This window comes from Panthera uncia, chromosome D4 (assembly GCF_023721935.1).
Source record: "Panthera uncia isolate 11264 chromosome D4, Puncia_PCG_1.0, whole genome shotgun sequence".
Classification (NCBI taxonomy): domain Eukaryota; kingdom Metazoa; phylum Chordata; class Mammalia; order Carnivora; family Felidae; genus Panthera; species Panthera uncia.
In genome coordinates, this window is record NC_064807.1 from 54,741,635 (window position 1) to 54,767,209 (window position 25,575).

General features: G+C 44.1%; 2 protein-coding genes and 1 non-coding gene across 5 annotated transcripts in view; 1 reads left to right on the forward strand and 2 right to left on the reverse strand.

Annotated features, from left to right (window-relative positions):
• UBAP1 (ubiquitin associated protein 1) overlaps nucleotides 1–6,339 on the forward strand; it is a 61,749-nt gene extending 55,410 nt beyond the window's left edge. For all 3 annotated transcript variants that reach the window (XM_049625195.1, XM_049625205.1, XM_049625212.1), the window contains 3 exons: nucleotides 4,144–4,326; nucleotides 5,047–5,148; nucleotides 5,728–6,339. In XM_049625195.1, the coding sequence (XP_049481152.1) occupies nucleotides 4,144–4,326; nucleotides 5,047–5,148; nucleotides 5,728–5,868 (426 nt within the window). In that variant the 3' untranslated portion in view covers nucleotides 5,869–6,339. The remainder of the gene's footprint in view (nucleotides 1–4,143; nucleotides 4,327–5,046; nucleotides 5,149–5,727) is intronic.
• Nucleotides 6,340–6,346: 7 nt separating this feature from the next.
• KIF24 (kinesin family member 24) overlaps nucleotides 6,347–25,575 on the reverse strand; it is a 74,832-nt gene continuing 55,603 nt past the window's right edge. The window contains exons 9-13 of the mRNA XM_049625183.1: nucleotides 19,551–19,622; nucleotides 16,764–16,873; nucleotides 10,855–13,080; nucleotides 9,614–9,707; nucleotides 6,347–8,769 (exon numbers count right to left, since the gene is read on the reverse strand). Coding sequence (XP_049481140.1) covers nucleotides 8,629–8,769; nucleotides 9,614–9,707; nucleotides 10,855–13,080; nucleotides 16,764–16,873; nucleotides 19,551–19,622 — 2,643 coding nt within the window. The 3' untranslated portion in view covers nucleotides 6,347–8,628. The remainder of the gene's footprint in view (nucleotides 8,770–9,613; nucleotides 9,708–10,854; nucleotides 13,081–16,763; nucleotides 16,874–19,550; nucleotides 19,623–25,575) is intronic.
• Nucleotides 17,920–17,992, reverse strand: TRNAK-CUU (transfer RNA lysine (anticodon CUU)). Its single transcript has one exon. It is a non-coding gene; the product is annotated as a tRNA-Lys (tRNA).

Consider the following 25,575-nt stretch of genomic DNA (forward strand, 5'->3'; position numbering starts at 1 on the left):
AAAAAAAAAAAAGTCACAAAAATTTTTTTGAAGATTTTTTTTTTTAAAGTATTCTCTGCCCCCAACATGGGGCTCGAACTCACAACCCCAAGATTGAGTCACATGCACTATGGACCGAGCCAGGCAGGTGCTCCTCTGCATAGTTTCTTTGTATTTGTTTCCAGTTTTGTCCAAATGCTCCAAGAGAGCGATCAGAGACCCAATGATAATTTTCTCATTCTGACACATCCAAACACACTGGGTAACCTATCAGTTTTGAGTCCTTGAGTGTCCAGAAATGTCTTAATTTTAAGCTTATGTGCTAATGATAGTTTGGATGGATTTAGATTTCTTAGTTGAAGATTGTTTCCCTTTAAGAATTTTCAAGACATTGTTCCTTCTCTTTTTAAAGAAACTTTATTGAAGTATAAGCTCCACTGCTTTCTAGCATTCCTGTGCTTCTCTGTGTTCTTCCAACCAACACCTGCTCAAATAGATTTTGGGATCTTCATTTCTGGAGATTTGAAGTTTACTCATGGTGTGCTGTGCCTTGTTCATTTATTGTGCTACTAGGCCCTCCTAGATCCTTTCATAAGGCTCAGCTCAGTTTTTAAAAAATCTGAGATTTAAAAAAAAAATTTAAATCCAAATTAGTTAAGATATAGTGTAATAATGATTTCAGGAATAGAATCTAATGATTCATCACTTTTGTATAACACCCAGTGCTTATCCCAACAAGTACCCTCCTTAATGCCCACCGCGCATCTAAGCCCATCCCCATACCCAACACCCCACCAGCAACCCTCAGTTTGTTCTCTGTATTTAAGAGTCCCTTATGGTTTGTTTCCCTCTCTGTTTTTGTCTTATTTTTGTTTCCCTTCCCCTATGTTCATCTGTTTCATTTCTTAAATTCCACATGAGTGAAATCACATGATATTTGTCTTTCTCTGACTTATTTTGGTTAGCATAATACGCTCTAGTTCCATTCATGTTGTTGCAAATGGTAAGATTTCCTTTTTATCACTGAGTAATATTCCATTGAATATATATACCACATCTTCTTTATCCATTCATCAGGCGATGGATATTTGGGCTCTGTCCATACTTTGGCTATTGTCGATAGTGCTGCTATAAACATGGGGGTGCCCGTGCCCCTTTGAACCAGCATTTTTGTATCCTTTGGATAAATACCAAATAGTTCAATTGCTGGGTCATAGGGTAGTTCTACTGTTAATTTTTTTGAGAAACCTCCATACGGTTTTCCAGAGTGGCTGCACCAGTTTGCATTCCCACCAGCAGTGCAGAAGGGTTCCTCTTTCTCTGCATCCTCGCCGACATCTGTTGTTTGAGATTTTTTTTCTTTTATTAATATTTTGTTTTCTCTTTTTCTGGAATTCCTGTAACTGGATATTGGACCTCCTTGACTGTTGTTCTAATGTGCTATCCTTTTGTTTCCTGTCCTTTTCTTTTTCTTTAAAAGAGGAGACTTTTTAGGTTTTTATTTTTTAAGTAATCTTTACACCCAGTGTGGTGCTCTAACTCATGATCCAGAGATTAAGAGTCACGTGCTACTACTGCCTGAGCCAGCCAGATGCCCCTTATCTATTTGTCTTTATGTTTTACTTTCTGGATATATCTTTGACTGTCTTATAATCATTTTTTAAAAATCTCACAATCTTTTAAATAAAATTTTACTTTACCATACTTTAAATTCCAAGTGCTTTGTCTATTCTCTCTCTTGGTTTGGGATCTCTGGCTTTGTATTCACATTTAAGAGCGAGGCACTTAAAAAAAATCAGCAGAGGGGAAAATGTGTGTGTTGGGGTGTACTTGCCAATCACTAAGTTTCACTGTAGGTTGAAGGTTAGTAGGCTTTGGGGGGCTCTGCAAAGTGTCAACATGTGAAGGTTTTGGAGGCTTACAGTTTCACCTGAGAATTCTGCTTGGGGGTTAAGGAAGGTTGGGGAAGTCTGGTGTATAGGATTTTTACTTAAATTCCCTCTTTGTTCTTATAGCTCATTTTGTCATATGCCATCCCTTGTATCCATATTTTAGTGCTAGAGACTGAACTTTCTGCCCCCCTGAAGAGGGTGAGGGTCAGGTGGGGAAGGTTTTCCCTGAGGGTCTTATCGCTGTAATCACTCACTTTGTGTCCTTGCCTTATCACAACAGTACCTGGTGCTTCCAAATGCTGAACCCCTCTCAGGAGTTTTGAAAGGCTGGTGGACTGACTCTTCTTTCTCCCACTTACTTATAACTTCACTGCTTCTGCTAGCATTCCATGTTCTAATATTTCATTGAAATATATTGTCCACTGCTGTTCCCTCTTTTTTTGACCTTAAAGATTAATAGTTTTATTATCATTGTAGTGGGTTTTGGGGAGGGAGAATCAGTGTCAATTTGCTGTGTTAAATTAAATTCCCCCTTTGAAATCCTAATAGACCAGAGCACCTGGGTGGCTAAGCATCTGACTTGATTTCAGCTCAGGTCTTGATCTCATGGTTGTGGGATTGAGCCCTGCATCAGGCTCCATGCTTGGAGCCTTTTTTTTTTTTTTTTTTTTTTTAAATTTTTTTTCAACGTTTTTTATTTATTTTTGGGACAGAGAGAGACAGAGCATGAACGGGGGAGGGGCAGAGAGAGAGGGAGACACAGAATCGGAAACAGGCTCCAGGCTCCGAGCCATCAGCCCAGAGCCTGACGCGGGGCTCGAACTCACGGACCGCGAGATCGTGACCTGGCTGAAGTCGGACGCTTAACCGACTGCGCCACCCAGGCGCCCCGTTTGGAGCCTTTTTAAGATTCTCTTTCTTCCTTTCTTTCTGCTCCTCCCCCACTTGCTCTCAAAAAAAAAAAAAAAAAAAAAAAAAATCCTAATAGACCTCCATTTATTCAACAATTGATGAGCAGGGCCTGTAAACACCAATACTGTGATGTGATAAGTACTGTGCCAGCAGTATGATTAATCATATTTGGCTTTTGGTATTCTCAAGCCCAGTTAGACCCTGACCCTGAAGAGAGATTTGTTGGGACCTGCGAAGTACCAGAATGGTTTGATCCAGTCTCTGCCCTGTTGTGACTCCTGTAACTCAATGAGTGAGCCCTGTGACTAGGCTGCCAGGGGTGTGCTGTGGGTGAGATGGATAAGAGGAAACAGTGAGCTTTAAGGCCTATAGTTTTGGCTTTTCCCAACTGACTTTGAGGAAAGTATCTGGTTATAGCTATTAACTTTGAATGTCTTTCTAGGATGGGGCGGAGGGCGGGGGGGAGCTGAGTTCCCTGCTTCTTAAGCACACCCTCCCTCCCCTCAAAGGAAGTAAGAATTCTGTTGAAATACTTCCCCTGGTTCTTGGGAGCTGGGCTAAACTATGACCTTGTTCCATTGTGGTTTGGTCCTTAGGCCTGGGAGTGAGCAGCCTTCATGCCTTGGGCCTGAGTCATTATCAGAAGGGGTAGAAAGAGTTCTACCCATCAATCCGACTGAGGTTAATAGAGTCCTAGGGCATGTAGCAGGCTGCCTGCAGGACAGTAGAAGCAGGGCCCTGGAGTACACATTCCATTTTTTGAGGGCCCAGCCTGGTGTGGCTAATAGTCCTTCAGTATTGGCAGCTGTAGCAGGGAATTGAAGCCTTGTAGCTTGTGGTGCAGGGCAACAGCACTCGCAGTCTCTGCCCAGCCCAGGGATAGAAGCAGGGATAGAGACATTGTTGGGAAAGAGCCCCAGAGTTAGGGGTGTCTGAGGTGAATGAACCTTTTATGACTCTGAAGCACAACCTGTGAAAGGGATAATGGAGCCCTGGAGAGAAATCATAGCAGCCATCTTGCCCTCAGTCCCATGGGCAGTCTCAGAACTTATTTCTCCAATTCAAGCCCAAGGGATTTGAACATAGAAGGGCATGTAGCTCTTGTAGTATTTTCTTATTCTGCAAGCTGGGATGAGGGCAGAGGACAATCCAATTGCAGGTGTCTTCCCAGCTTTTCTTTTCCTCACCCATCTTTAGGATGTCTGGCCAGCAATCTGGCCCTTTCTACCAGGTCAACTGTTTGGGAATGTGGTAAGTGTCAGAAATAGCAAGCCCCTGGACTGGGCTACTTAGGGGACATGTCTTCTGGGGCCCCAGTTGTCTTTATTCCTGCCTGATCCTCTGGTTTCTCCACCACCAGGTCACACCTCCTAATTTCTCAATGTCACAAGTGCCCAACACTCCCAGCTGTCCCCAGGCCTATTCTGAACTGCAGACACTGTCCCCCAGTGAGCGGCAGTGTGTGGAGACCGTGGTCAACATGGGCTACTCATATGAGTGTGTCCTGAGAGCCATGAAGAAGAAAGGAGAGAATATTGAGCAGGTGAGTGGTTGGTTGGCTGGGGGTTGGCGTGGGGTGGGTGGTGAGTGGTCAGCCTGGAGAGAGGTCCTAGACCTCTGGGGCTGGAGTAATGTTCTGCTTATATCCTAGAGCCCCATCAGACTCCTAGCCCCAGCGTCCTTTCCTGTGAGTTGGCGGGACTCAGGGCAATATTTTTGGAGAAAGTAGCAGCCTCAGCAGTAGTGCTTCTGCTTTGGGGGCTGCCCTGGGACCTATGCTAGAGAAAAGCCTAGAGGAAAGGGTGCATTGGAGCCGTTGGACTGTTCTCTGCCCCTCCTGAAAGGGCACACTAGTCTTGAGATATGGTCTGATGTCTCCTCCCAGAAATGTTTATCCTGTCATAGATGCCCAGAGTGTTCCAAAATGGGGTACTGGAGACCTAAATCTTGGCATTTTGTGATTTGGGCTATTTGTTAGTATATTCTGCCCAGTCTGTGGAGTTGACATTCTGGGAGATATGAGTCAGCTGTGACAGGAACTCCTTTGAAAAATGGCTACTCATGTTTAGAAGGGTATGCCTGTCTTTTCAGCAAATAGTCACCGAGGTCCTACTGTGTTGGATGCAGTTCACAATACAAATTCAAGTCCTATCCAGGATCTAATAGCCAGGTGGGAAGCAGACGTCACCCTTACTGGCTTAAGACTCTTGGGAAACTCAGGCAAGAGTGGTGATAAGTGCTCAAACCTTTTTCTTTTTTTAAGATTCTCGACTATCTCTTTGCACATGGACAGCTCTGTGAGAAGGGCTTCGACCCTCTTTTAGTGGAAGAGGCTCTGGAAATGCACCAGTGTTCAGAGGAAAAGGTAGGACCCTTTGTGCCTCAAGGGAACCCTCTGGAAAGGAGGGACAAAGTAGTGTCTCCTGTCCAAGAATCACCTTTCCCTACTAGTGAGTGCAGGCAGAGGTAGTCAAAATACATAATTTCTTAAGTGTCCAGACAGCATTTGGATAGTTGGGGTTGTTAGAGGCTTGATGACGTATTGGGTTGAAGATTATCTAGAGTCCCAGGGAAGGGAAGGGGAAATGACCTGGGCAAAAAGCCGTACTTCTGGATGACTGAGGAGATTGCTAGTCACTTTGCCCAGCCTGCTTCCTGGCTGTTTCTGGGTTCAGTATCCTGCCTTGAGTGTGGATTTTGGTTAGTGGGATGCAAATGAGACAGCAGGAGTTGGAACTGGGCATAGTTCCTGAAGGATGATAGGCTGTGGCATCAGCCTGTCTGCCTGGCTTCCTCTACAGCCCCCTTGTGCTTGTTGGGGGACCTCATGAGGCTCTGGCAAAAAATGCAGACTCCCCCCAAGCAGCCCCCTACATACACATTCCTCTACCCTACTATGTGGCCAGACCCCTTTCTTCAATCTTTCTTCTCTTTTGTCCTTTAGATGATGGAGTTTCTTCAGTTAATGAGCAAATTTAAGGAAATGGGCTTTGAACTGAAAGACATTAAGGAAGTTCTGCTACTACACAACAATGACCAGGACAATGCTTTGGAAGACCTCATGGCTCGGGCAGGAGCCAGCTGAGACCAGGCGCTGCGTAGGCCCTGCCATGGAACCACCCCCGCAGGAGGCCCTGAGGATCCCATGTGTGGGGAAGGAGAAGGGACACACTTCCCGATTTTCTTTTGGGGGTGGAAGGTCAGGCGTGGAGACTGTGCTTGCCAGTCTGAGCTGGGGAGAAAGTAGGGAAGATTTGGGCATGTGAATGCCTCCAGAACTGCTCTGGCTCCTTCCATATTAAATGTATTTGTATTTTGAGAAGTGACCTTCCCACCTTGGCCCTCCAGAGAGACTTCCCTGGTCCTTCTGGGGTCTGTTTGTCCTCAGCCGAAACCTGGCCCAGCTGCCAAAAGGAGTCAGGAAGAAGGGGTGGGAGGGCCAGACTCTGCTGCTTTAGGGCTAGATGCTTCCCTCCCCTGCACTGGTGGACTGAACTCTGATCCAGGTTGAGTGCAATTGAAAGGTTCTTCCAGGGTTTTTTTTTTTTTTTTCTTTCAACAAAATCTTAGTGTTACACTGGTTCTGCAATCTCTCTGAGGTGCAAAAAATGCCCTTTTCCCCATGGGGCGCTGAGTTTGCCTCTTCTGCCAGGCAGTTACCATGCTTCCCTGCCCTAGCCTGTTTCTTTTGGCTTGGTTTGGACCACAATCCTCTGCTACCCAGGATTTTAGAGCTCCCTTCTCTTGGAAGCAGTTGTTGGTTTAAGAAATCATCAGCCCCTTCCCAGCACATCGAGTGGGGAGAAATAGGCTGCAATTTAGTAGCCCAGCACTAACTCCACCTCAGTTCTCCTTGGAGAACAGCCTCTCCCTCCAGCCCTCTGCTCTAGGATGACACAATGAGTAACACCTAGTCATAGAAATCAGTCTCTTTCGTTTGTTTTGTATTATGTTGTTCATCATTAAAGATCTAAATACAAAGGATATACAGTCTTGAATCTAAAGTAATTTGCTAACTATTTTGATTCTTCAGAGAACTACTAATAAAACTCTAAAAGGTATGTTCTGCTGTGATAATTTATTGCCAAGTGCTGTTTTACTGAGGGGTTGGGGTGGGTGGTGAAGAGATTCCTGCTTAGATTTGCTGCTCATGAAATAGGAGCTAACAATTTTCTGTCTTTTTAGTACTTTCTTCCCACTGTAGGCCTTTGGTACCCAGAAGCTGGCCCTGCAGTCTGCCCTGGGTTTTGGTTTGCAGAGGCAGACAGACCCAGATGAGGATCTGTTACAAACCTGATGTAGCTCAGTCTCTGGAACAAGGACATATGCCTTCCTGCAAGACTGTGGAGGTGAGACAGGCTGGGCCTGTGGTGTAGTCACTCAGAAACGAGGAAGTACCTTTTCCTGTGAGAAGCATCAGGCGTTTATGTGCTGTGTGCCACAGGCAGAACTGGATTCAGACTGTTTCACCAGCTCTCAGTGGTGCTGTTGTAGCTGAGAGAACTAGATTCCTCCCTGAAGTTTCTGGTCTTTATACTTAATGCCATCCTGCAGTCCCTACCTTATGCTCATGGCTGGGAATGGGTCTAGTATTTTGAGTGATCATGTGAGGAGAGACTGCAGTCTTTTGGCCAGGAAAGAGGCCGCCCTCTAGTGCTCAGATCAGGCAGAGGGTGGCAGGGCTGCAGTGTTGTTGAAAGCCAGTTAATGCTTCTATCCTCTTAATTAAGCCTTCCTTTTAAAACCTTACAAAGGTATCCTTTCCCTGTAAGAAATGGAAGATTCACACATTATAGTGGGCATCTGGGCCAAGGCTGTGACACATGAATCTCAAGTTTGACCCAGGAGGCCCTAGTAAGTGATGGACCAGTTTGTATTTGTCTTTGTCTTGAGCCTCTTCCTGATGAAAAGATACATAGCAAGGAGGACTCATATGAAGGGGTGTGTAAAAATTCTGCTTCAGATTCTCAAGACTACTGACTGGAGCACTCTGTGCCAAGATACTACTAAACACAGGCTCTTGAGGTAGTAGACAGTCAGGGTCATGTTAAAGTTAACACTAGGAGATGGACTTGCCTGAGATCCTCCCCTTCAACTTTGCCACGAGAGGGTGTGACAGGTGAGGACTCAGGAGCCAGGAACTGCCTGCCACAGGAGCATGGGTGCTGTTAGGGCTTATAATAGGCCAGTCATCCAGCATAAGGCAGAGATGGGAAAAGAATAATGCAGTAATATGAACACTCCCTTCTGTGTCTGGATTGCAGGAAGGGAGGGGAACTGGGGGTATAAAGCCTGTCCCACGTATGCAACCTAAAGCCCAAACCAGTCTCTAAGGGCTGATGGGGCAGAGCTCACCGAGCCCCCACTACAAGCCACCAGTGTTTTAGTTTTTGGCTAAGTCTTGAAGAACAGAATTCATCTAACAAAGCCCCTGAGTTCAGCATGTTTTCTTCTCCAGCTTGTGGCCTTTGGCATTTACATTACCACTGACCTCATCCTCTGAGCCTTAAATTCAGAAACATCTACAAGGTTATTAGACCCAAGTGTGTTTCCAGACAAGAGGTCAGTAAGACAAATTCTCTTCTAGCCCCAAAGAAAAGGGAGGGGCATATTGTTTTTTTTTAGGCTGCTCTGTCCTTCCTTACAGATGGCCTTGTGCTTGAAATTGAGGGACAGAGTCTTGGTCCTGAGAGAGGAGCTGGGGCCCAGTCAAGGCCATGTGTGGCTAGGGAAAGGGTAGCCTGAGAAGGATCAGGGAGTGGGTCTGGTATCTGCAGGGAGGACCTGGCAGAGGCCCCTTCAGCACAGGCTCCCGAGCTGCCATCACCTCATACTGGGTCTTACTCTAAGACACCATTGTTCTCTCAGGGGCGGTGGCTGGCCTGTGGCAGGCCAGATATAGCTGAAGCTGGCTCCTCAGACTCTGGATGCACTTGGATTTCAGAGCCATGATTTCATCCAGCTGGGTCACAAAATCTTCAAAATCCTGAGAAAGGAAACAAAGGACAAATGGAGCTTTTGCTAGCCTTCTCTCAGGATCTGCTTTTCTAGTCCCTTCTCTTGCAAGTTTTTAGAGCCCAGGTCCATCCTTCAGCTGGAAAATCTGCAGGAGAGTCACTATGGCACAGGGTGAGGCTCATTTCTCTGCATTTGAGAAACTTTTTTTTAAGATTTTATTTTTAAGGGGCACCTGGGTGACCTGGTCCATTATGCATCTGACTTCAGCTCAGGTCATGATCTCAACAGTTTGTGGGTTCGAGCTCCACATCAGGCTTTGCGCTGACAACACAGAGCCTGCTTGGGATTCTTTTCTCCCCCCCCCCCCTCCCCTGCTCAAGCTTGCGCGCACTCTCTCAAAATGAATTTTAAAAAAAGGTTTTTATTTTAAAGTAATCTCTACCCAATGTGGGGCTCAAACCCACAACCTCAAGAGTTGCATGCTCCACTGACTGAGCCAGGTAGGCACCCCTGCATTTGAGAAACTTCTGTGAGAGGTATTCTACAGGACAGAGGGTTGTTTTTGTGAAAGTACCCCTGGTTTGCATGTGGTAGGTCACTTACTGTCACAGGCAGGGGCCCTAGCAAGTCAAGAAGGCAGAATGGCACAGGATAGAGGCTGGAAACATTTTAGCCTGGAAACAGGGAGTGTAGTACCATCTCTCACCTGTCCTTGCGCCCCCCTTGAGCTATGTCAGAGGAATGGCACAAGGCCTCCTAGAGTAGGATAGCAGACCTTACCCCACACATAACTGCAGCAAACAAGGATGACCATCAAATTACCCACAGGCTAATTCCCAAGAGTCCCTGAGGGTCTAGCCAAGGCCACTTACATTAAGAGCCAACTGGCTCATTAGGGTCTCCTCCTTGAAGCCCAGTTTTGCCATTTCATCCAGCTGTTCCTGGTGTGCTCGGATGACCACCTGCCTGGAAACACCAGAGGGGACAGTGTGATCCTCTGGGCCTTCCATCTCTCTTGGGCAACTTTTGGGAGCTGAGAGCCTTATTTCCAGGCCTTATTTCTGCCCAAAGTGGTCAAAGCTTTGACCAAGGCCAGCTCACCATCACCTCCTCCCCTGTCACCTGTTCTTAGGGCTTATTTAGGCACTAGAGTATACCAAGAAGATACCAGGAAAGAGGCACTTCTCAAGCTGTCCCTGCCTCCCCAGCTACACTGAAGGACAGGGATGAGTGCTCTTTACAGGAGCTGCCCATAGCTTCCCTGCCAAAAGGTTCAAGGCTGTGACCACTGGAGGTGACACACTTGGCACGAGGTAGAGCCTGCTGTTTTGCCTGCCATCATCTCTCCTCCCTGGGCGTCCAGGGACCAAAGCAGGGGGTTTGAGCTAGAAACTGGAGGATCTGCCAGGTTCCTCTCACCTATGCATCCCTGCACGTCCTTTTCTTTGTCCATGGCCTTAGCCTGGAGCCAAAGCGAGCAGCAGGCACACAGCCGGCCTAGATATCAGGAGGCCTAGCAAAGGGCTGTAGCCTCTGTTCCCACACACCCACCCTGCCCTCCATCTCCCAGCCTCTAATGCTGAGAGGGGCCCTGCTTGATCCCTCTGCCTTTTTTTCTCTATGCCTCTGTCCCATCTCTTTTTGCTGCACCATCTACAGCATCCTTTGAGGAAAGCAGTACAAGCCACTAGTCCCTCTGTTTTTGATCAACTTCACCATTTTGGAAGATGGCCAGCCTGTCTTGGTTCTGCGGGCACAAGGCTACAGCTTTTGCATCTCTGGGCGGCACTTCAGGAATACAGACCCGACAGAATGAAGAGGATTCTGAACTTACCACAGGTGACAGATCCTCCTTTCTCCCACTCAAGTCCCAGCTTTCCCAGACTCAGGGTTCATCCACCCTGGTGGGCCTGCTCCCATACATTTTATTCTTGCTCTCCATGTCAGGTGCATCTAGGCAAGCTACCTTGAAAAGCCGGACAAAGCCTCTCTAGTCGTAGAATAGCTCTGACACTGAGCCAACAATAGCCATTCCCAGGACAGACAAAACGTTAACCTGAGGTGGAAGTAGGGGTGCCGGAGGGGCTCGAGTCTTGGGGAGTGTCCAACTTACTGTGCATGCCCCAGGGTGAGCTGATGGACTTTTCCTGCCGTCTCTGGAGAGCAGCTGGCGATCAGGGGAGAGCCTGGCCTTGCTAAGCATCTTGGAATCAGCCTGTATTTGAGCCATACGACGTCTGTGTTGGAGCAGGACAACTTGATGGGGTCTGTGGACAAAGTCAGCTCCTGCCAACCAAGACCTGTTGGATGTTTTCTTTCCTGGACCCAGGGCTGGTCAGCCATATCACTACTTTCTGTTTGTGGGGTGAATATAGGCCCAGGGTGGGGTCCTCCAGTATGTATGGTGGGGAAGGGCTTTCCTGGGAAACCTTGGGAGCTGTTCAGCTCTGTGTCCTTAGCATCAGCATCATACTGCTGGCTACCCACATGTTCCTGGGAGAAGAGAGCAGTCTCTGTGCTCTCGCAGACCCCTCCTAGGTCGGCCTCACTTGTGGGTAGCTTGTCTGGGGGCTGCTGACGGATGGGTGATGGGGACAGAGCTGGAAGACCACCACTAGGCTTATTGTCAGGGGGAGATGATGAGAGCCACAGGTGCCCAGTTGCCGAAGAGATTGGCAGAAGTGCCTTTTGATCATCAGATGACACTGTGTGGTCCACAGCTGGTCCCCCTGTGTCCACTGCCGCTAGACTATGCACAGGCCCATCGTGGGCCAGCTGCTCCAAGGAAAGAGAGCCCTCATTGTCTGTGTTTTCCAGGAGGGACACAGTGAGGGGAGCCATCACTCCAGAAGCATATTCAGAGCATGTGCCTGATTCCCCTTTAGAGTCGTCGTCTTGGTATGCGTAACTGTTCTTTGCTGTTGGGCTGTCTTGTCTGACTTCTTTCAGAGGTGTACTGACTGTGTCTCTTTGGTCTGGAGATCTTGCAACTGCAATGTGGGATAGTGAGAAAATGAAACCATCTGCCTCCAGGGATGGTGAAGTACCCTCGGCCTGCCCAGGAACCTCACTTCTGAAGGCATTCTGTCTGAGATCAAAGGCTGGGCTGCCACCTCTTTTCTGGCCATATACAAACTCTACCTGTGAGCAGTAAGGCTTCTCTGCCAGGTTGTCTCTGGGAGAAGGTGCTGAGGAGGCAGAGTCCTCCTCTCTGCTCCAGTCCAAAGGTAACTTACTTGGGCTGTGGCCACGATTAAGTGCTGCTCTTCTGTGGCTTGTGGGGTCCCTGGAGTACATCCAGCTTCCAGTTAGACACTTCTCATCACCATCTGTCCTGGGGTTAAAAAGCAGACTTCGCTGCCTTTCAGCCACCTGCTCCTCAGGTCCTTGTTCCCTCTGATGAAGGAAGAATGAACCTTCGCTATTCTCTAGGGTGTTTCTCTGCTTTGTGGTTCTCTGACTGGAGACATGTGAAAAAGAATCTTCACTGAAATCGCTGTCATCAAGGTCCTCAGTTTGGGCTCCATCCTGGCTCTCAGAGTAAGAGCAGAAGGGAGGAGGGGTCTCCTGGAGCTGCCCCTCTAGGGGCCTGTACCGGCATAAAAACCTTTCCAGTGGTTGGTACTTTAACTTCTGCTGGAGGAGAGGCGGCTGCTGGAACTGCTGGTGATAAAAGCGCAAATGTTCCTCCCTCTCCTTCTGGTGTGGAGGGATGTCTGTCCGAGCTTCAGAGGCAGACCTGGCAGGTGTGCTCCCCTTGCTGCCCTGACTGTATTCTGCTAAGTGGTGGAGGTTGCCAGCGGAGAGCTCAACTCGTGACACAAGCTGCTTCTGCACTGGCTGCACAGTCTGCACTTTCTTGCACTTGGAGGGCAGTTTGCCATGCACCGGGTCTTCTCCTGGGCCGGGGGTCCTGCTTCCCCACCTGCGGGCAGCTTTGTGGCTCATTTGAATTTTCTCAGAGCACAATGAGGCAGACTCTTCTCTTTTTTTGACTGAATGTCCAGACCGTGTGGCTCCCTTCACAGGGCTAGTCTGAATGACCCACTCTTGGTGAAGACTCCCTCTGGATCCACCCCTTTTACTGGGAACTTTAGGTACAGGAGCAAAAGGGATATTGGGTGGGCGGTTTGCCAGAGGATGAGCCTTCCCTCTCATGGAGCCAGGAGCTGCTGTGAATGACTGCTGAAGTCCCAGCTTGACTTTTTTGGGAGAACACTTATCCCCTGGCAGGGCCACAGGGGAGCTCTGGATTCGTTTTGGAGAAGAGTTTCCAGAGGTCCGATTTCGACTGGTAGCTGAAGCACAACATTTAATGCCTTTCTTTAGTTCTTTGACCCTGTAAATTACCATTTTATGTTAAATGTGTATTCCTGTATGCTCCTTAATTCCTTTTCTATATTTTTTAAAAACCAAACAAAAAGTATTACAAAAAAGACGAGTGTATTCTCTGAGGATATAAGCATATACCTAGCATTCTATGATCAGAAGTTTTGGAAATCACCTCAGTCCCATGGGATAGGCCAGAGGAGCCGGTCTTGGAACTGCACTACATCCATGTAGGGCCCATGCTGTACTTCTTGAAGGTGGACCAACTCAGGAGCCTGGTGTCTACCACTCACCTGCCCACTTTTCCTGCAGCCCATCTCCTTTCAGGCTTCTCTAAGAAAATGAATTCCCTCAAACTTGCTAGAACTCAGGAAGCAAAACCTTCTGGAAATAAGCAGGCTGTGCTAATTCCACTAAAGGAAAAGTGACCTGTCTATTCCTAGGGTTTCTCAACCTTAGCATAGTGGTATTTGGAAAACCAGATAATTCTTTGTTGTGGGGAACTGTCCTGTGTTGTGCCCTATGGGATGTTTAGCAGCATCCTTGGCTTCCACCTACTAAATGTCAGAAGCACTTCTAAGTCATGACAATCAAAAATGTCTGTAGACATTGCTAAATGTCCTGTGGGAGGCAAAGTTGCCTCCTAGGTAGAGAAATAGAGAACCGTGCTCTATTCCACATTGGAATTTTAGAGAAGATGGAAAAGCCAGAATTAGGTCTCTGCTAGGATTTAGTTGTCAAGTTCAGTCTCTTACTCTGTGATATTTAAAAACACTGTAGGAATTTTCAATTACAAGGTGACATCAAGTAAAAATGTGACTGTCCAGTAGTTTGTAGATTCTTCATTAAAATCCCTTAGGAGGTGGGGTGTCCAGCTGGCTCATTCGGTGGAGCATGCGACTCTTGATATCAGGGTCATGAGTTCAAGCCCCACATTGGGCATGGAGCCTACTTAATTAAAAAGATATATTTAAAAATCCTCTAGAAGGGAGTACTACTTCTACTTGGGGGCTCCCATAAAATGTCTCTTCCATTATTTTAAGTTTATCCATTTATTTTGAGAGGCCGAGAACATGAGTGGGGGAGGGGCAGAGACAGAGGACTCCACACTGCCAGCACAGAGCCTGATGCAGGGCTTGAACCCATGAACTGTGAGATCATGACCCACGCTGAAACCAAAAGTCAGATGATTTAACTGACTAAGCCACCCAGGTGCCCCTCCATTGTTTTGGTTTTAATCCAATCATTACTGGTAGCCAAATGACACCTGGTCATTTCTGAAAACCAAGATCGTAAGTCTGACACTGAGACTTCATTTAAATCTTACCTTTAAGTCTGAGAGCCAAGGAAGACAGGCAACATAGCTAAGCAAAGAGATGTAGTATGTGGCTAAAGACACACGAATTGTATCCACGGGCCTTTGTTTAGGTGTTGCAGTAGGACATACAAGCAACGGGCTGAGAGGTGCCACGGTAAGTCTAGATGGTTCCATATTACTTCCTATTATAAAAATCTTAAATATTTTAGTTTAATTAAGAGAGAAACACCAAAATTTCTCACTAGGAGTCACAGTAAATAACTATAGACAGCTGAGTGCCAGAAGGAATCCTACAGGAAATTTGGTCATTGATGCTAACTGCTTCCAGTGTACTTTTCATGTCACCAAAATCACAACTATCAGTGAGCTCTTCTGATACATCTATTAGAACTATGGAACTTTATTTCTGGACTACTTAGCAACATTCTTCTAGGCCTCATTTAAGCACCTAAAATAAATGGCTTTCATTTATTTTTTTATTTTGAGAGAGCGAGTGAGCACATTGAGTGAGTGAGGGGCAGAGGTAGAGAGAGAATCCCAAGCCCCCTCCTTGCTCTCAGCACGTAGCCTAACTCAGGGCTCTGTTTTATGAAATGTGAGATCATGACCTGAGCTCAAATCTGAGTTGGATGCTTAACCAACTGAGCCATCCAGGTGCCCTTCATTTATTTTCAGTAATGTATTAGACTGCTTCAAATGAAGAGAATTCTATTATACTTTTTCCATTCTATTTAAAGCCAAAATTATTTCAAATAATTTTGCAATTATACTTAATACATCCCCTATGAGAAAGGGTTATTTTCATCTTCCTTTACTGAGTCACTAAATGAGGAGATGGTCTTGTTCTCTGCTTCTAATGATGAAGTTATTAGTCTAAGCAATTGATAACAATGTCTGTGATTTGGAGAGTGAGTGGGGTTATGAAGCAAGTTCAGCTTACTGTTAATAACTGTTGAAGCTGGGTAATGGATACATGGGGGTAAAGAATTTCCAGCCATACTGGGTTTTTGGAAACAAGTTTGGATCATCTCGTATCTTCTATCTGATCTCAGTTCATGAAGTAGCCTTTCCTCTAGCAGTGCTAGTGAGCAGGCATTAGGAAATCATGCAATAAAAGAAACCTATTTTGGGGACCTATTAGTATTACCATTGGTTAAATTAACACATAAATTAAATTAACATATTGAGTAGTCACTGTGTGCCCAGCATGTTGGTAAGCCCTTCACACATATTATCCTCACTGATTCCATGTAACTGTTGTATGATGTAGATGCTAATATCCCCTGTCAGATAAGGAAACTGGACCCAAAACTTATGCCCAAGACCACTCAGCTATTTTGAGGCAGAAGTAGGATATTGGCCCAGATAGTCTGGACTCCAGAGCTCTTGTAACCACTGTGTAAAGTATCTCTCCTATCTAAATGAGACGGTACACAGAGTGCCTCACCCTGACACCCAGGAAGAGTTCCTCCTTTCATTCACAAATATTTATTGTGCGTCTACCAGGTAAAGCACTGTCTGAGCAATAGATATGGTAGAGAAAAAGATAAGGTTTCCTGTTTTCATTGAACTTAAATAATACCTCACTTTTCCTTCCCAATGAATTTCATAAAATGCCATGGATACTAAAGATTCCTCAACAGTAGTAAAAAAAAAAAAAAAAAAAAAAAAGAAAAGCTTTCCCTCAAATAGTTTGTTAACCTTGGAGAGGAGACAGCTTCTGGGAGACCACAGAAAAAGATGTAAGACAGGACCAAGCAGCAAAGCAGCCAGAGGAAAGAATGGAAATGGTAGCGTCTTCATCCATGGTAGGAAACATATGTGACCACAGAGTAAGACATGGGGTGGGGTTGGGGGGACCCTGGCAGATACCAAAGTCACCCCAAATATATAGTCAAAGGTGCTGGCTTTACCACCAATTCCCAATGAGCCCTTTTAAAATTCCTGCCCTTCTCTGGGCTCAATTTATCCTTCTGTAACATGTTATATCTGGGTTGCTCTCTTCTGGACCTACAAAGTTCTAAGAGTCTCTGCTTTGACAAGTAACATGTATTCTGTCCCTTACGATTAGGGCTGAGGCTAGCAGGAAGAAAACCTTGAGCCTTCAACTCCAAAGAAATTTCATTTCCCAATAGCCATTTAAAAATCACCAATGGAGTTGTCTCCTGAACCGGGGAACGTGTCCTCTTCCTCTTGTCACATTTACACTTGTAAAATGGCAAGGCCTACCAGGTCCCATTCTTCAAATGACCAACTGCACATTCCCCTTTGGTACTAGGATCACTGCCTCAAGAACAGGCTTCTGGAGCTCAAGATCAGACCCCTATGTGTGTATGAGACCTGTACACACGACCTGCTACCTGAGAGCAACTCACCGGTCAGCATAACGCAAGGTATTCAGAGTGTGTTCAGTGGCCACGTGGCTTGGCGAGATGTTGGCAATCATGCATGTTTTGGCATCACCGATGAAAGAATCCTTCAGGACCTGTCCAAAACAGAAGTCAGGTCAACGAAGTCAACTAACAAGGGGCATATTGACTACTTATTGTGGGCAGGACACTGGGCCATAGCTTCCCATCCCCTACAAAAAGGCAGTTTACAAAGAAGAAATACAAATGACCATGTTAAAAAAAAAAAAAAATGGTACTCACTTCACCACCAAAGAAATACAAACAAGCCATTAAAAATACTAATATTTTTCACCCATAAGATTAAGACTCATGATGCCTGCCCTAGTGAGGGTCCAGGGAAATGGGTACTTTTCTACATTGCTACACTACTCATGTAGCATGTACCACGAAGTGGTACTTCCTTTTGGGAAGGCAGTTTGGCAATATGCATGAAAACATAAAAAAAGTGCACACTTCCAGAATGTTATCCTAAAGAGAACTGCTCAATTAAAAAAAAAAAAAAAAAAAAAAAAAAAAAAATATATATATATATATATATATATATAGGATATGCATTACAACATAATAATAAAAATTGGAAAATCTAGGCATTTATAAGTAGTGAACAAATTGTTAACTGAATATAATGCAACCATTAAAAATAATTATGTGGGGCACTTGGGTGGCTCAGTTGCTTAAGCTTCTAACTCTTGATTTTGGCTCAGGTCATGATCTCACAGTTCATGAGATCAAGCCTCATGCCGGGCTCTGTGCTGTCAGTACTGAGCCTGCTTGGAATTCTCTCTTCCCACCCCCCTGCCTCTCTGCCCCTTCCCTGCTCGTGCTTGCACTCTCTCTCTCAAAAATAAATGATTAAAAAATTATGTATAGCTGTACTTAGGTACACAGGAAGATCAAAACTTAATCTGAGTGAAAAGGCATATTACTCCATAACTATGTAAGTAGATCTACATGTAGATATATGGACAGAGAAATGTCTGGAAGGATGTCCACCAAAACACAGCAGTGATTATCACTGGGAGGTGGGATTTTCTGGTACCTCCTACCATCTTCTTTGTACTTGTATATATGGTCTGAATCACTATTATTATTTAAAGATTTTGTTTGTAAATAACCTCTATACCCAACATGGGGCTTGAACCCACAACCCTGAGATCAAGAGTCACATGCTCTACCAGCTGAGCCAGCCAGGTACCCCTGAATTATTTAATTAAGTAGGAACACATTTTCTGGGGATGGTGAACTTGTTTTAAAAAATAACCGAGCCAAGGGGCACCTGGGTGGCTCAGTGAGTTAAGCATCTGGTTTCAGCTCAGGTTATGATCTCACAGGACGTGAGTTCGAGCCCCATGTTGGGTTCTGTGCTGACAGCTCAGAGCCTGGATCCTGCTTCAGATTCTGTGTCCTCCTCTCTCTCTGCCCCTCCCCTGCTCACATGGTCTCTTTCTCTCTCAAAAGTAAACATTAAAAAAAAAAATAACAGAACTAATGTCAGAATCACCCATAAGAAAGGTTTTCTAAGTTTCTGGCTGAAATGTTTGAGAAGACATCATCTAACCAGTTCCGACTACTAAGGAGTTATGTTATAGGTTCTGCCACAGGCCCTGTGGAGCCATTAGGATAGCTGCACAGACTGAAAACCTCTCCCAAAATACAAAGATCTCATAAACTGCCTTCTACCCTAGTCAGTTCTCCACTGGGCACAGGACTTGGTGCAGAAGGGAATCAGAAGCACCCATAACTGCCTTCACAGCAGTTTATATGTAGGTAGACCCCTCCACGGGCCACTTTTCTATAGCTATTACAATGCTGACTTACTAGCATTTTCTGTTAATAAAGCACAGTTTCATGGCAGAAAAATGGAGGAAAAAATTACCTATAGTTTTAACACTCAGAATAATCAGTTAATACATGCAGAATTTTTTTGTGTAGTTTTTGTCTCATAACATATTTTTATACTATAGATCTTGGTCATCTTTCCTATCAGAACCTGTCAAAAATCTAGCTCATCCGGGGCACCTGGCTGGCTCAGTTGGTAGAGCATGTGACTCTTGATTTCAGGGTTTTAAGTTCAAGCCCTGTTGGATATAGACATTACTTAAAAATAATTTTTTTTTTACTTTTTTTTTTTTTTTTTAAGAGAGACAGCACATGCACACATGTGAACAGGGGAGAGGAGGAGAAGGAGAGATACAATCTTAAGCAGGCTCCACACTCAGTGCAATGCCCGATGCGGGGCTTGATCCCACAACCCTGGGATCATGACCTGAACCGAAATCAAGAGTCAGACATTCAAGTGACCGAGCCACCCAGGCGCCCCAAAATAACTCTTCAAAAATACATCTATCTCATTCTTTTTAACTCCAGCTGTTATTTTTTATCTTGAAACACTAGTCTAAGTCTTACAGCTAAGAAAGTACTTAGTACAACTACACCAACCTCCCTTCAAAGGCTCAGAGACTCCACTAAATAAAAAATATTTCTTTATATTAGAAATTGGCAAAAAGCTGTTGAGTGATGACCAGAAGAGCACCACTGCCCCGAAAATGCCCAGCTGCCTCCCACCACAGGCATCTCTGCCCGAGGATGCCCCTCTCTACCTAGAATGAGCTCCTGGAAAGAATGTGACTCTTTCCTTCCCTGGACCCCCAAGCTTGGCATCATGCATTGCTGGCAGTGGATGCTTTGCTGAATGAACAAATGAATGAAAGAACAAGTGAGAACAAACTCAAAGTTCACATTTAACTTTACCTGAGTTAATTTGCTTTGCCTGAAGGGAGTGTGGCTGTGTTCCTGATCCAATGCTCGGATACATTCCTTCAGCTGCAGAGTAGAATAACAACAAACACATCATATATCACATGCAAAGAGAGAGTTAACAGATCAGACTTTTCTTAAATAAGCCACACTCAGGCAATCCTCCAAAAGGAAGTCAAATGCCCTGGTAGTTTCTTGTCCAACAAGAAGAATCAAGCTAGACTGGGAAACAACATCCTGTGCTATCTGTGTCTAGTTAAGGGCCACCCAATATAAAGGCTGTGATCCTAGAATTAGCCCTGATAGCAGGGAACAGACAAACCAGGTAACTTCCCACAAGGCCCAGAGTCCAAGCTTATCTGGTGGCAGTTCTGGCTTGCCACCTCCCTTTTTCTCATCTCCTCTTATACTATTATCAGCTATGGATGTGCTGAAGTAGAGAGAATATCTACTTGACTCCCTCAACCTCCCTGCTCCCACATGCATACCTATAGGTGTAGATTCAAGTGTAGACTCAGATAAAAGTTTTCTGAGTGGGACAGAAGAAATTCTAGAGTCAGAGCTGGAAAGGAACTGGGAAATCACCTAAGTCTACCTTCTCATTTTATTTTTTACCTTCTTATTTTAAAAAGGCAGGGACTGTGTCCCAAAGGCAAGGACGTATCACTTGCTCCTAGACATAAGCCCCTCAAAAAAGTGCACATTTGAACATCACTAGCGCTCAGAGATCCACATATGTAGACCTCCAGGGGTAACATACTCATCAGAAAGAACAGAACAGCAGGGGTGAGGGGAACAGGAGGAGGGAGAAGAGATCTCCTATTTCTGAGTCATGTACCTAGGTTAAAATAAAGTAAATGTAAAGGAAGGGAGGAAAGAGGATGGAAGGAATCCTTGGAAGTACCCATGCTGGAGTTCACCAAGAACAGGTAATTAGCCTTGAGAGTTTGCTATGGCTGTTCTTAGTGGCAAATATTGAGGTCCACAGCTAACTCCTCTCTATCCAAAAAGCTGCAGTATATAAGAGGGAACAAGTATCCTCCACTTTTTGAAAGTTCAGGTTATGCCATTTCACTTTTATAAAAGGCCTACATTAGTACCTGTCTGTGCTAACTAAAAGAAATTTAAAGAGGATTTTCACTTTTATTTTAAAAGGTGAAAAGTAAGGGCCCCTGGATGGTTCAGTCAGTTGAGCGTCTGACTTCAGTTCAGGTCATGATCTCACAGTTTGAGTTCAAGCCCTGTGTCGGGCTCTTGTGCTGACAGTTTGGAGCCTGGAGCTGCTTCAGATTCTGTCTCCCTGTCTCTCTGTTCCTCCCCCACCCGTGCTCACACACGCTTTCTCTCTCTCGCTCTCTCAAAAATAAACATTAAAGAGTAAGGTGAAAAGTAAAAATAGTATTCAGCGTTTATTCTGCAACAAGCCTTTACAGGTGCAGTGCGTGTACCCTGAGCGGCAAGAGTGGTACCGTCCAACTGCTTCCCAGGGAAGTACATTCAACATCTCAGCAGAACTGTATTTCCATCTGTGTTTTATTTAATTTAATTAACTAACTTAGTATTGAGAGAGAGCGAGCAGGCGGGGGAGGGGCAGAGATGGGGGGAGAGAGAATCCTGCACGCAGGCTCTGTGCAGTCAGCGTAGAGACCAACACAGGGCTGGAATGCAAAAGCTGTGAGATCATAACCTGATCTGAAATCAAGAGTTGGATGCTTAACCAATTGAGGCACCCAGGTGCCCCTTATCTTTTAATAGTTTTTTCTTTTTTTTAAGTAAACTCTAAGCCCAATGTGGGCCTTGAATTCACAACCCCAAGATCAAGAGTCACATGTTCCACTGACTAAGCCAGCTAGGCTCCTCGATCTGTGCTTTATTTTGATTTAGTTTGTACACCCATTAGCAAGATGTATCTTAAGGTATCAGAAAAGCCGAAGACAGGCTATTTTTGGCATTTTGGGAATGCACACACTTTTCCCATATAAATTAATGGTAATCACTTCTTTGCCTTATGCCATTTTGGCTTACAAATGGTTTCATGGGAAAATTCTATTTTCAGATAGAGAAACCTATATAAGGGAATTTCCTCTTTTATTACAAATACCCCAAACTTGAGCACTAGGACAGTTCTCCAAAAGGGACAAACAGGTAGCCAAATCCTGCCCCTGAGTTACACCTGCCCCTTACATACTCAAATCCAAGTGTGGCCACCAATCCCTATGAGTCCTTGAGTCCCTTTAGCCCTGTTGAATCAGAATGGGAAGTATACTTTATTAAACTTATTAAGGGAGAACTAAGGGGAATACCCAAGAAGAAAATAAGGTGTACCTTTGTGTACCTTACAAAGCACACGATTTTTAAAAATTTTTAAAAAATGTTTATTTATTTTTGAGAGAGAGAGAGTGCAAAAAGGGGAAGGACAGAGAGAGGGAGACACAGAATCTGAAGCAGGCTCCAGGCTCCAAGCTGTCAACACAGCCCGACACAGGGCTTGAACCCACAGACCGCGAGATCATGACCTGAACCCAAGACGGATGCTTACCCGACTTGAGTCTCCCAGGCACCCCAAGATTTTTTTGATAAATATTTTTAAAATTTTTATTTATTTTTTTAAATTTTATTTTTGTAGAGAAAGAGAGCACAAGCAAGAGAGAGGGACAGAGGTAGAGAGAGAAAGCCTCAAGTAGGCTCCATGCCCAGTGCAAAGCCTGATGTGGGGCTTGATCCCATGACCCTAGGATCATGACCTGAGTTGAAAATAAGAGTCAGATGCTCAACTAACTGAGCCCCCCTGGTGCCCCACAAAGCACAAGATTATGATGCTGTTTTTGAAGGCTTGTTTCTAGGCTCCTTTGCATGCTCCTGCCCTTGTGAGATAGACATAGTCCAGTCTCAAGAGGTTGTATGACTTCACATGGACTTCTTCCCAGATTTTATACTTGATTCCTGGACCATAATTTTACATATGAGAATCACAGATTTGTAGCTAGAGAATATGGACCCCTGGCCAGTTCACTTAATCCATCTGAGTCTTAGAAACTTAACCTGTAAATGCTATTGGTTCTGGGGCTCCTTTGAGAAATGGTTGATTACAGGGCTAGGGCAGGGAAAGCATAAAGATGAGTGTGTGACATCTTATAAGGCCAAAAGGCAAGGATATGCTCAAAAATGATGGGGGATGAGGAGCCTGGGTGGCTCAGTCAGAGCCTGAGACTTCGCCTCCGGTCATGATCTCACGGTTTGTGAGCTCGAGCCCCGTGTCAGGTTCTCTGCTGTCAGCCCAGAGCCTACTTCAGATCCTCTGTCCCTCTCTCTCTCTGCCCCCTCCCCTGCTTGTGCTCTCTCTCCCTCTCTCAAAATACATAAACAACAACAAAAAATGATGAGGGCATATATATCAAAATGATACAGGAGCCAACTTGAAAGAGCTCACAATGGCCAAATCTGGGACAATCTGAGCAATAAAATAATGATAGAAATGTATTATAATCTAGCAAATAAAAGAAATATCCATTTACTGTTATAATCTAATAAATAAATTGGACAAGAAGGATAGCTCTTTCTTACAGCAGAATTCCAACTAATTAATGTAAAAAGAGTGGTAGGAACAGTAAATCCCACCAGGTAAACACCACAATAATAATTGTTGCAGATTAAGAATCATCAATGGATGCCAAAATTAGGCAGCAAAAGTGTGATGTAAATAGGATATCTGCATAGTTTCAAAGTATCTCCCCATAAGATATTTATTAATTACAAAAGGAAAAATGGTAACATTACGGTGGAGAAACCTAGCACAAACCACCTTAAGTGATCAAAGTGAACATCATCAGTAGTAAGACATACTGATTTCATGCACCACCTGATATGATCCACCAAGAAGGACACAACTTATGTGGTGTTCTTGCTAAAAATTCTTTACCTTGATCGAATCTGAGAAAACATCAGATAAACCCAAATCCACAGACAATCTGCAAAATAAAAGGCCAGCACTCTTCAAAGGTGTTAAAGTCACAGACAACAAAAACTGAGGAGACTATGAAGACAGAACAACTAAATGCAATATAAGGTCCTGGACCCAAAAAAGGACATCAGTGGGACTACTGGTGAAATTAAAACAAGGTCTGTAGATTAGTTAATAGTATTATTATTACTTTTTTAAATATTTAAAACTTTTATTTGAGAGAGAGAAAGAGGCAGGCGGGGGGGGTGGGGGAGAGAGAGTGAGAGAGAGAATTTCAAACAGGCACCATGCTCAGCACAGAGTCTGACACAGGACTCGATCCCATGACCCTGGGATGACTGAAATCAACAGTTGGACATTCAACTGACTAAGCCATCTAGGCACTCCTTTAAAATTTTTCTTTTTTTAGTTAACAGTATTATAACCAATGTTAATTTCCTGATTTAGAGCATTTTATTATGGTTACGTAGGATGTTAATATTATGGATGCTGGATGAAGGAATGCTGGGCATTTATTTTTGCATCTTTTTGTAAACTTAAAATTATTCAAAAATTAAAAAGGTAAAAATAGATGCTCTCTCACCTTTCTAGCCTTGCAATTTATCCTTCATGAGGCCTAGAAATAAAGTACCTAGCTAGAGACTTCAGTTCTGGTCAAAAGGACTTAAATAATATGGAGGAACACAGGCAGCACTGTAGAGCTGCAAAAAGGAATAAGGAAGATCTTTATATAGAACCGTGTAGGGAGCTCCAGGATACTGGTCAGGGAAAAAAGCAAAGTCTTTACAGTATGCTACCCTTTTGCTTCTGAGAACAGCGTTGAATACATATATATTCAATGTACTGAATGTGTGTGTGTGTGTGTGTGTGTATGTGTGTTTATCAAGTGACTTCGCAACACAGTATTAGGACTACACATCCCTAGCCAGATACAACTTAAGAGTGAAAAAGAAACTGCAAAGAAATATTAATTTGAATTCAGTAATCACATTATGAGTAGTGTTAGGATTATTTTGAAATGTATACATACTGAAGTAGAGCTAATAAATTAATGTTAGGAACTAAGAATTCTAGCATAGGAGAGAAGGGAAATATAAATTCAAAAAAGTTAACCAAAACCCTTGTAATCTTAATTTTGAATTAATTTATTAGTATGAATCCCTGATCTACCTTACCCTTTCAAAAAAAAATCTATTTCCTAGCTCTGTCTACTAACCCACTTATGGTATAAGCACCCCTAGGGCCCCTTAATGGTCTCTAAATGCCATTTCCTTCTAAAACCAAGGCTTGTTGAAGAACTGGCTGATTCAAGGTCTGGAAAAGGAAACGTACAAGATGAGCCTAGATTATCTTGTCATACCAGAAAGCCAGGAAGCTATTTGAGACTAAGAGGGCTGGTCTAAAAAACAAAGGAACATACTTGAAAAAGCTCCCACTGGCCAAATATGTACAATTTAAATAGCAAAAAAAGAATAATGATTATAATGAGTTTATAATAATACAAAAAAAAAGTAAATAACAAACTCATTGGTCATGTTTAGGTTACTAGGACACCAGTCATTCTGCAAAATGGTGAGTGAAGGCAAAGAAGCAAGAATTTATCTGGTCTCTACTGTATGAACTATATTTCAGAATCAGACAGTTGAGGGAAAGTTCTTTCCAGCTAATAAAGAAGGAGTATTAGAATATCATCATTTTGGAATCTCTAGTAAAACAGCAGATATAGGCGATGCTCATCAAAGGCTGCTAAAACCACTCAATGAAAAAGTCTGATAGGAAACTATAATGGAGGAATTAAGCTGACACTTGAATTTTTCTCAATTCTTAAAAAATCACAAAGAGAGAAAAGCAGACATTCTGTACCTCCTGACATGTTCCTATAGGAAATCTAAAAACTACCCATGAATTCTTGTCAAAAAACAGAACCTCAATCTCATCAAGCTTCTAGAACAGTGCTTTCCCAATAGAAATGTCAGCCAGAAGTGCAAATCATACGTGTAATTTAAAATTTCACATTTAAAAAAATGAAATTAATCTTTTTTTTTTTTTTTTTTTTTT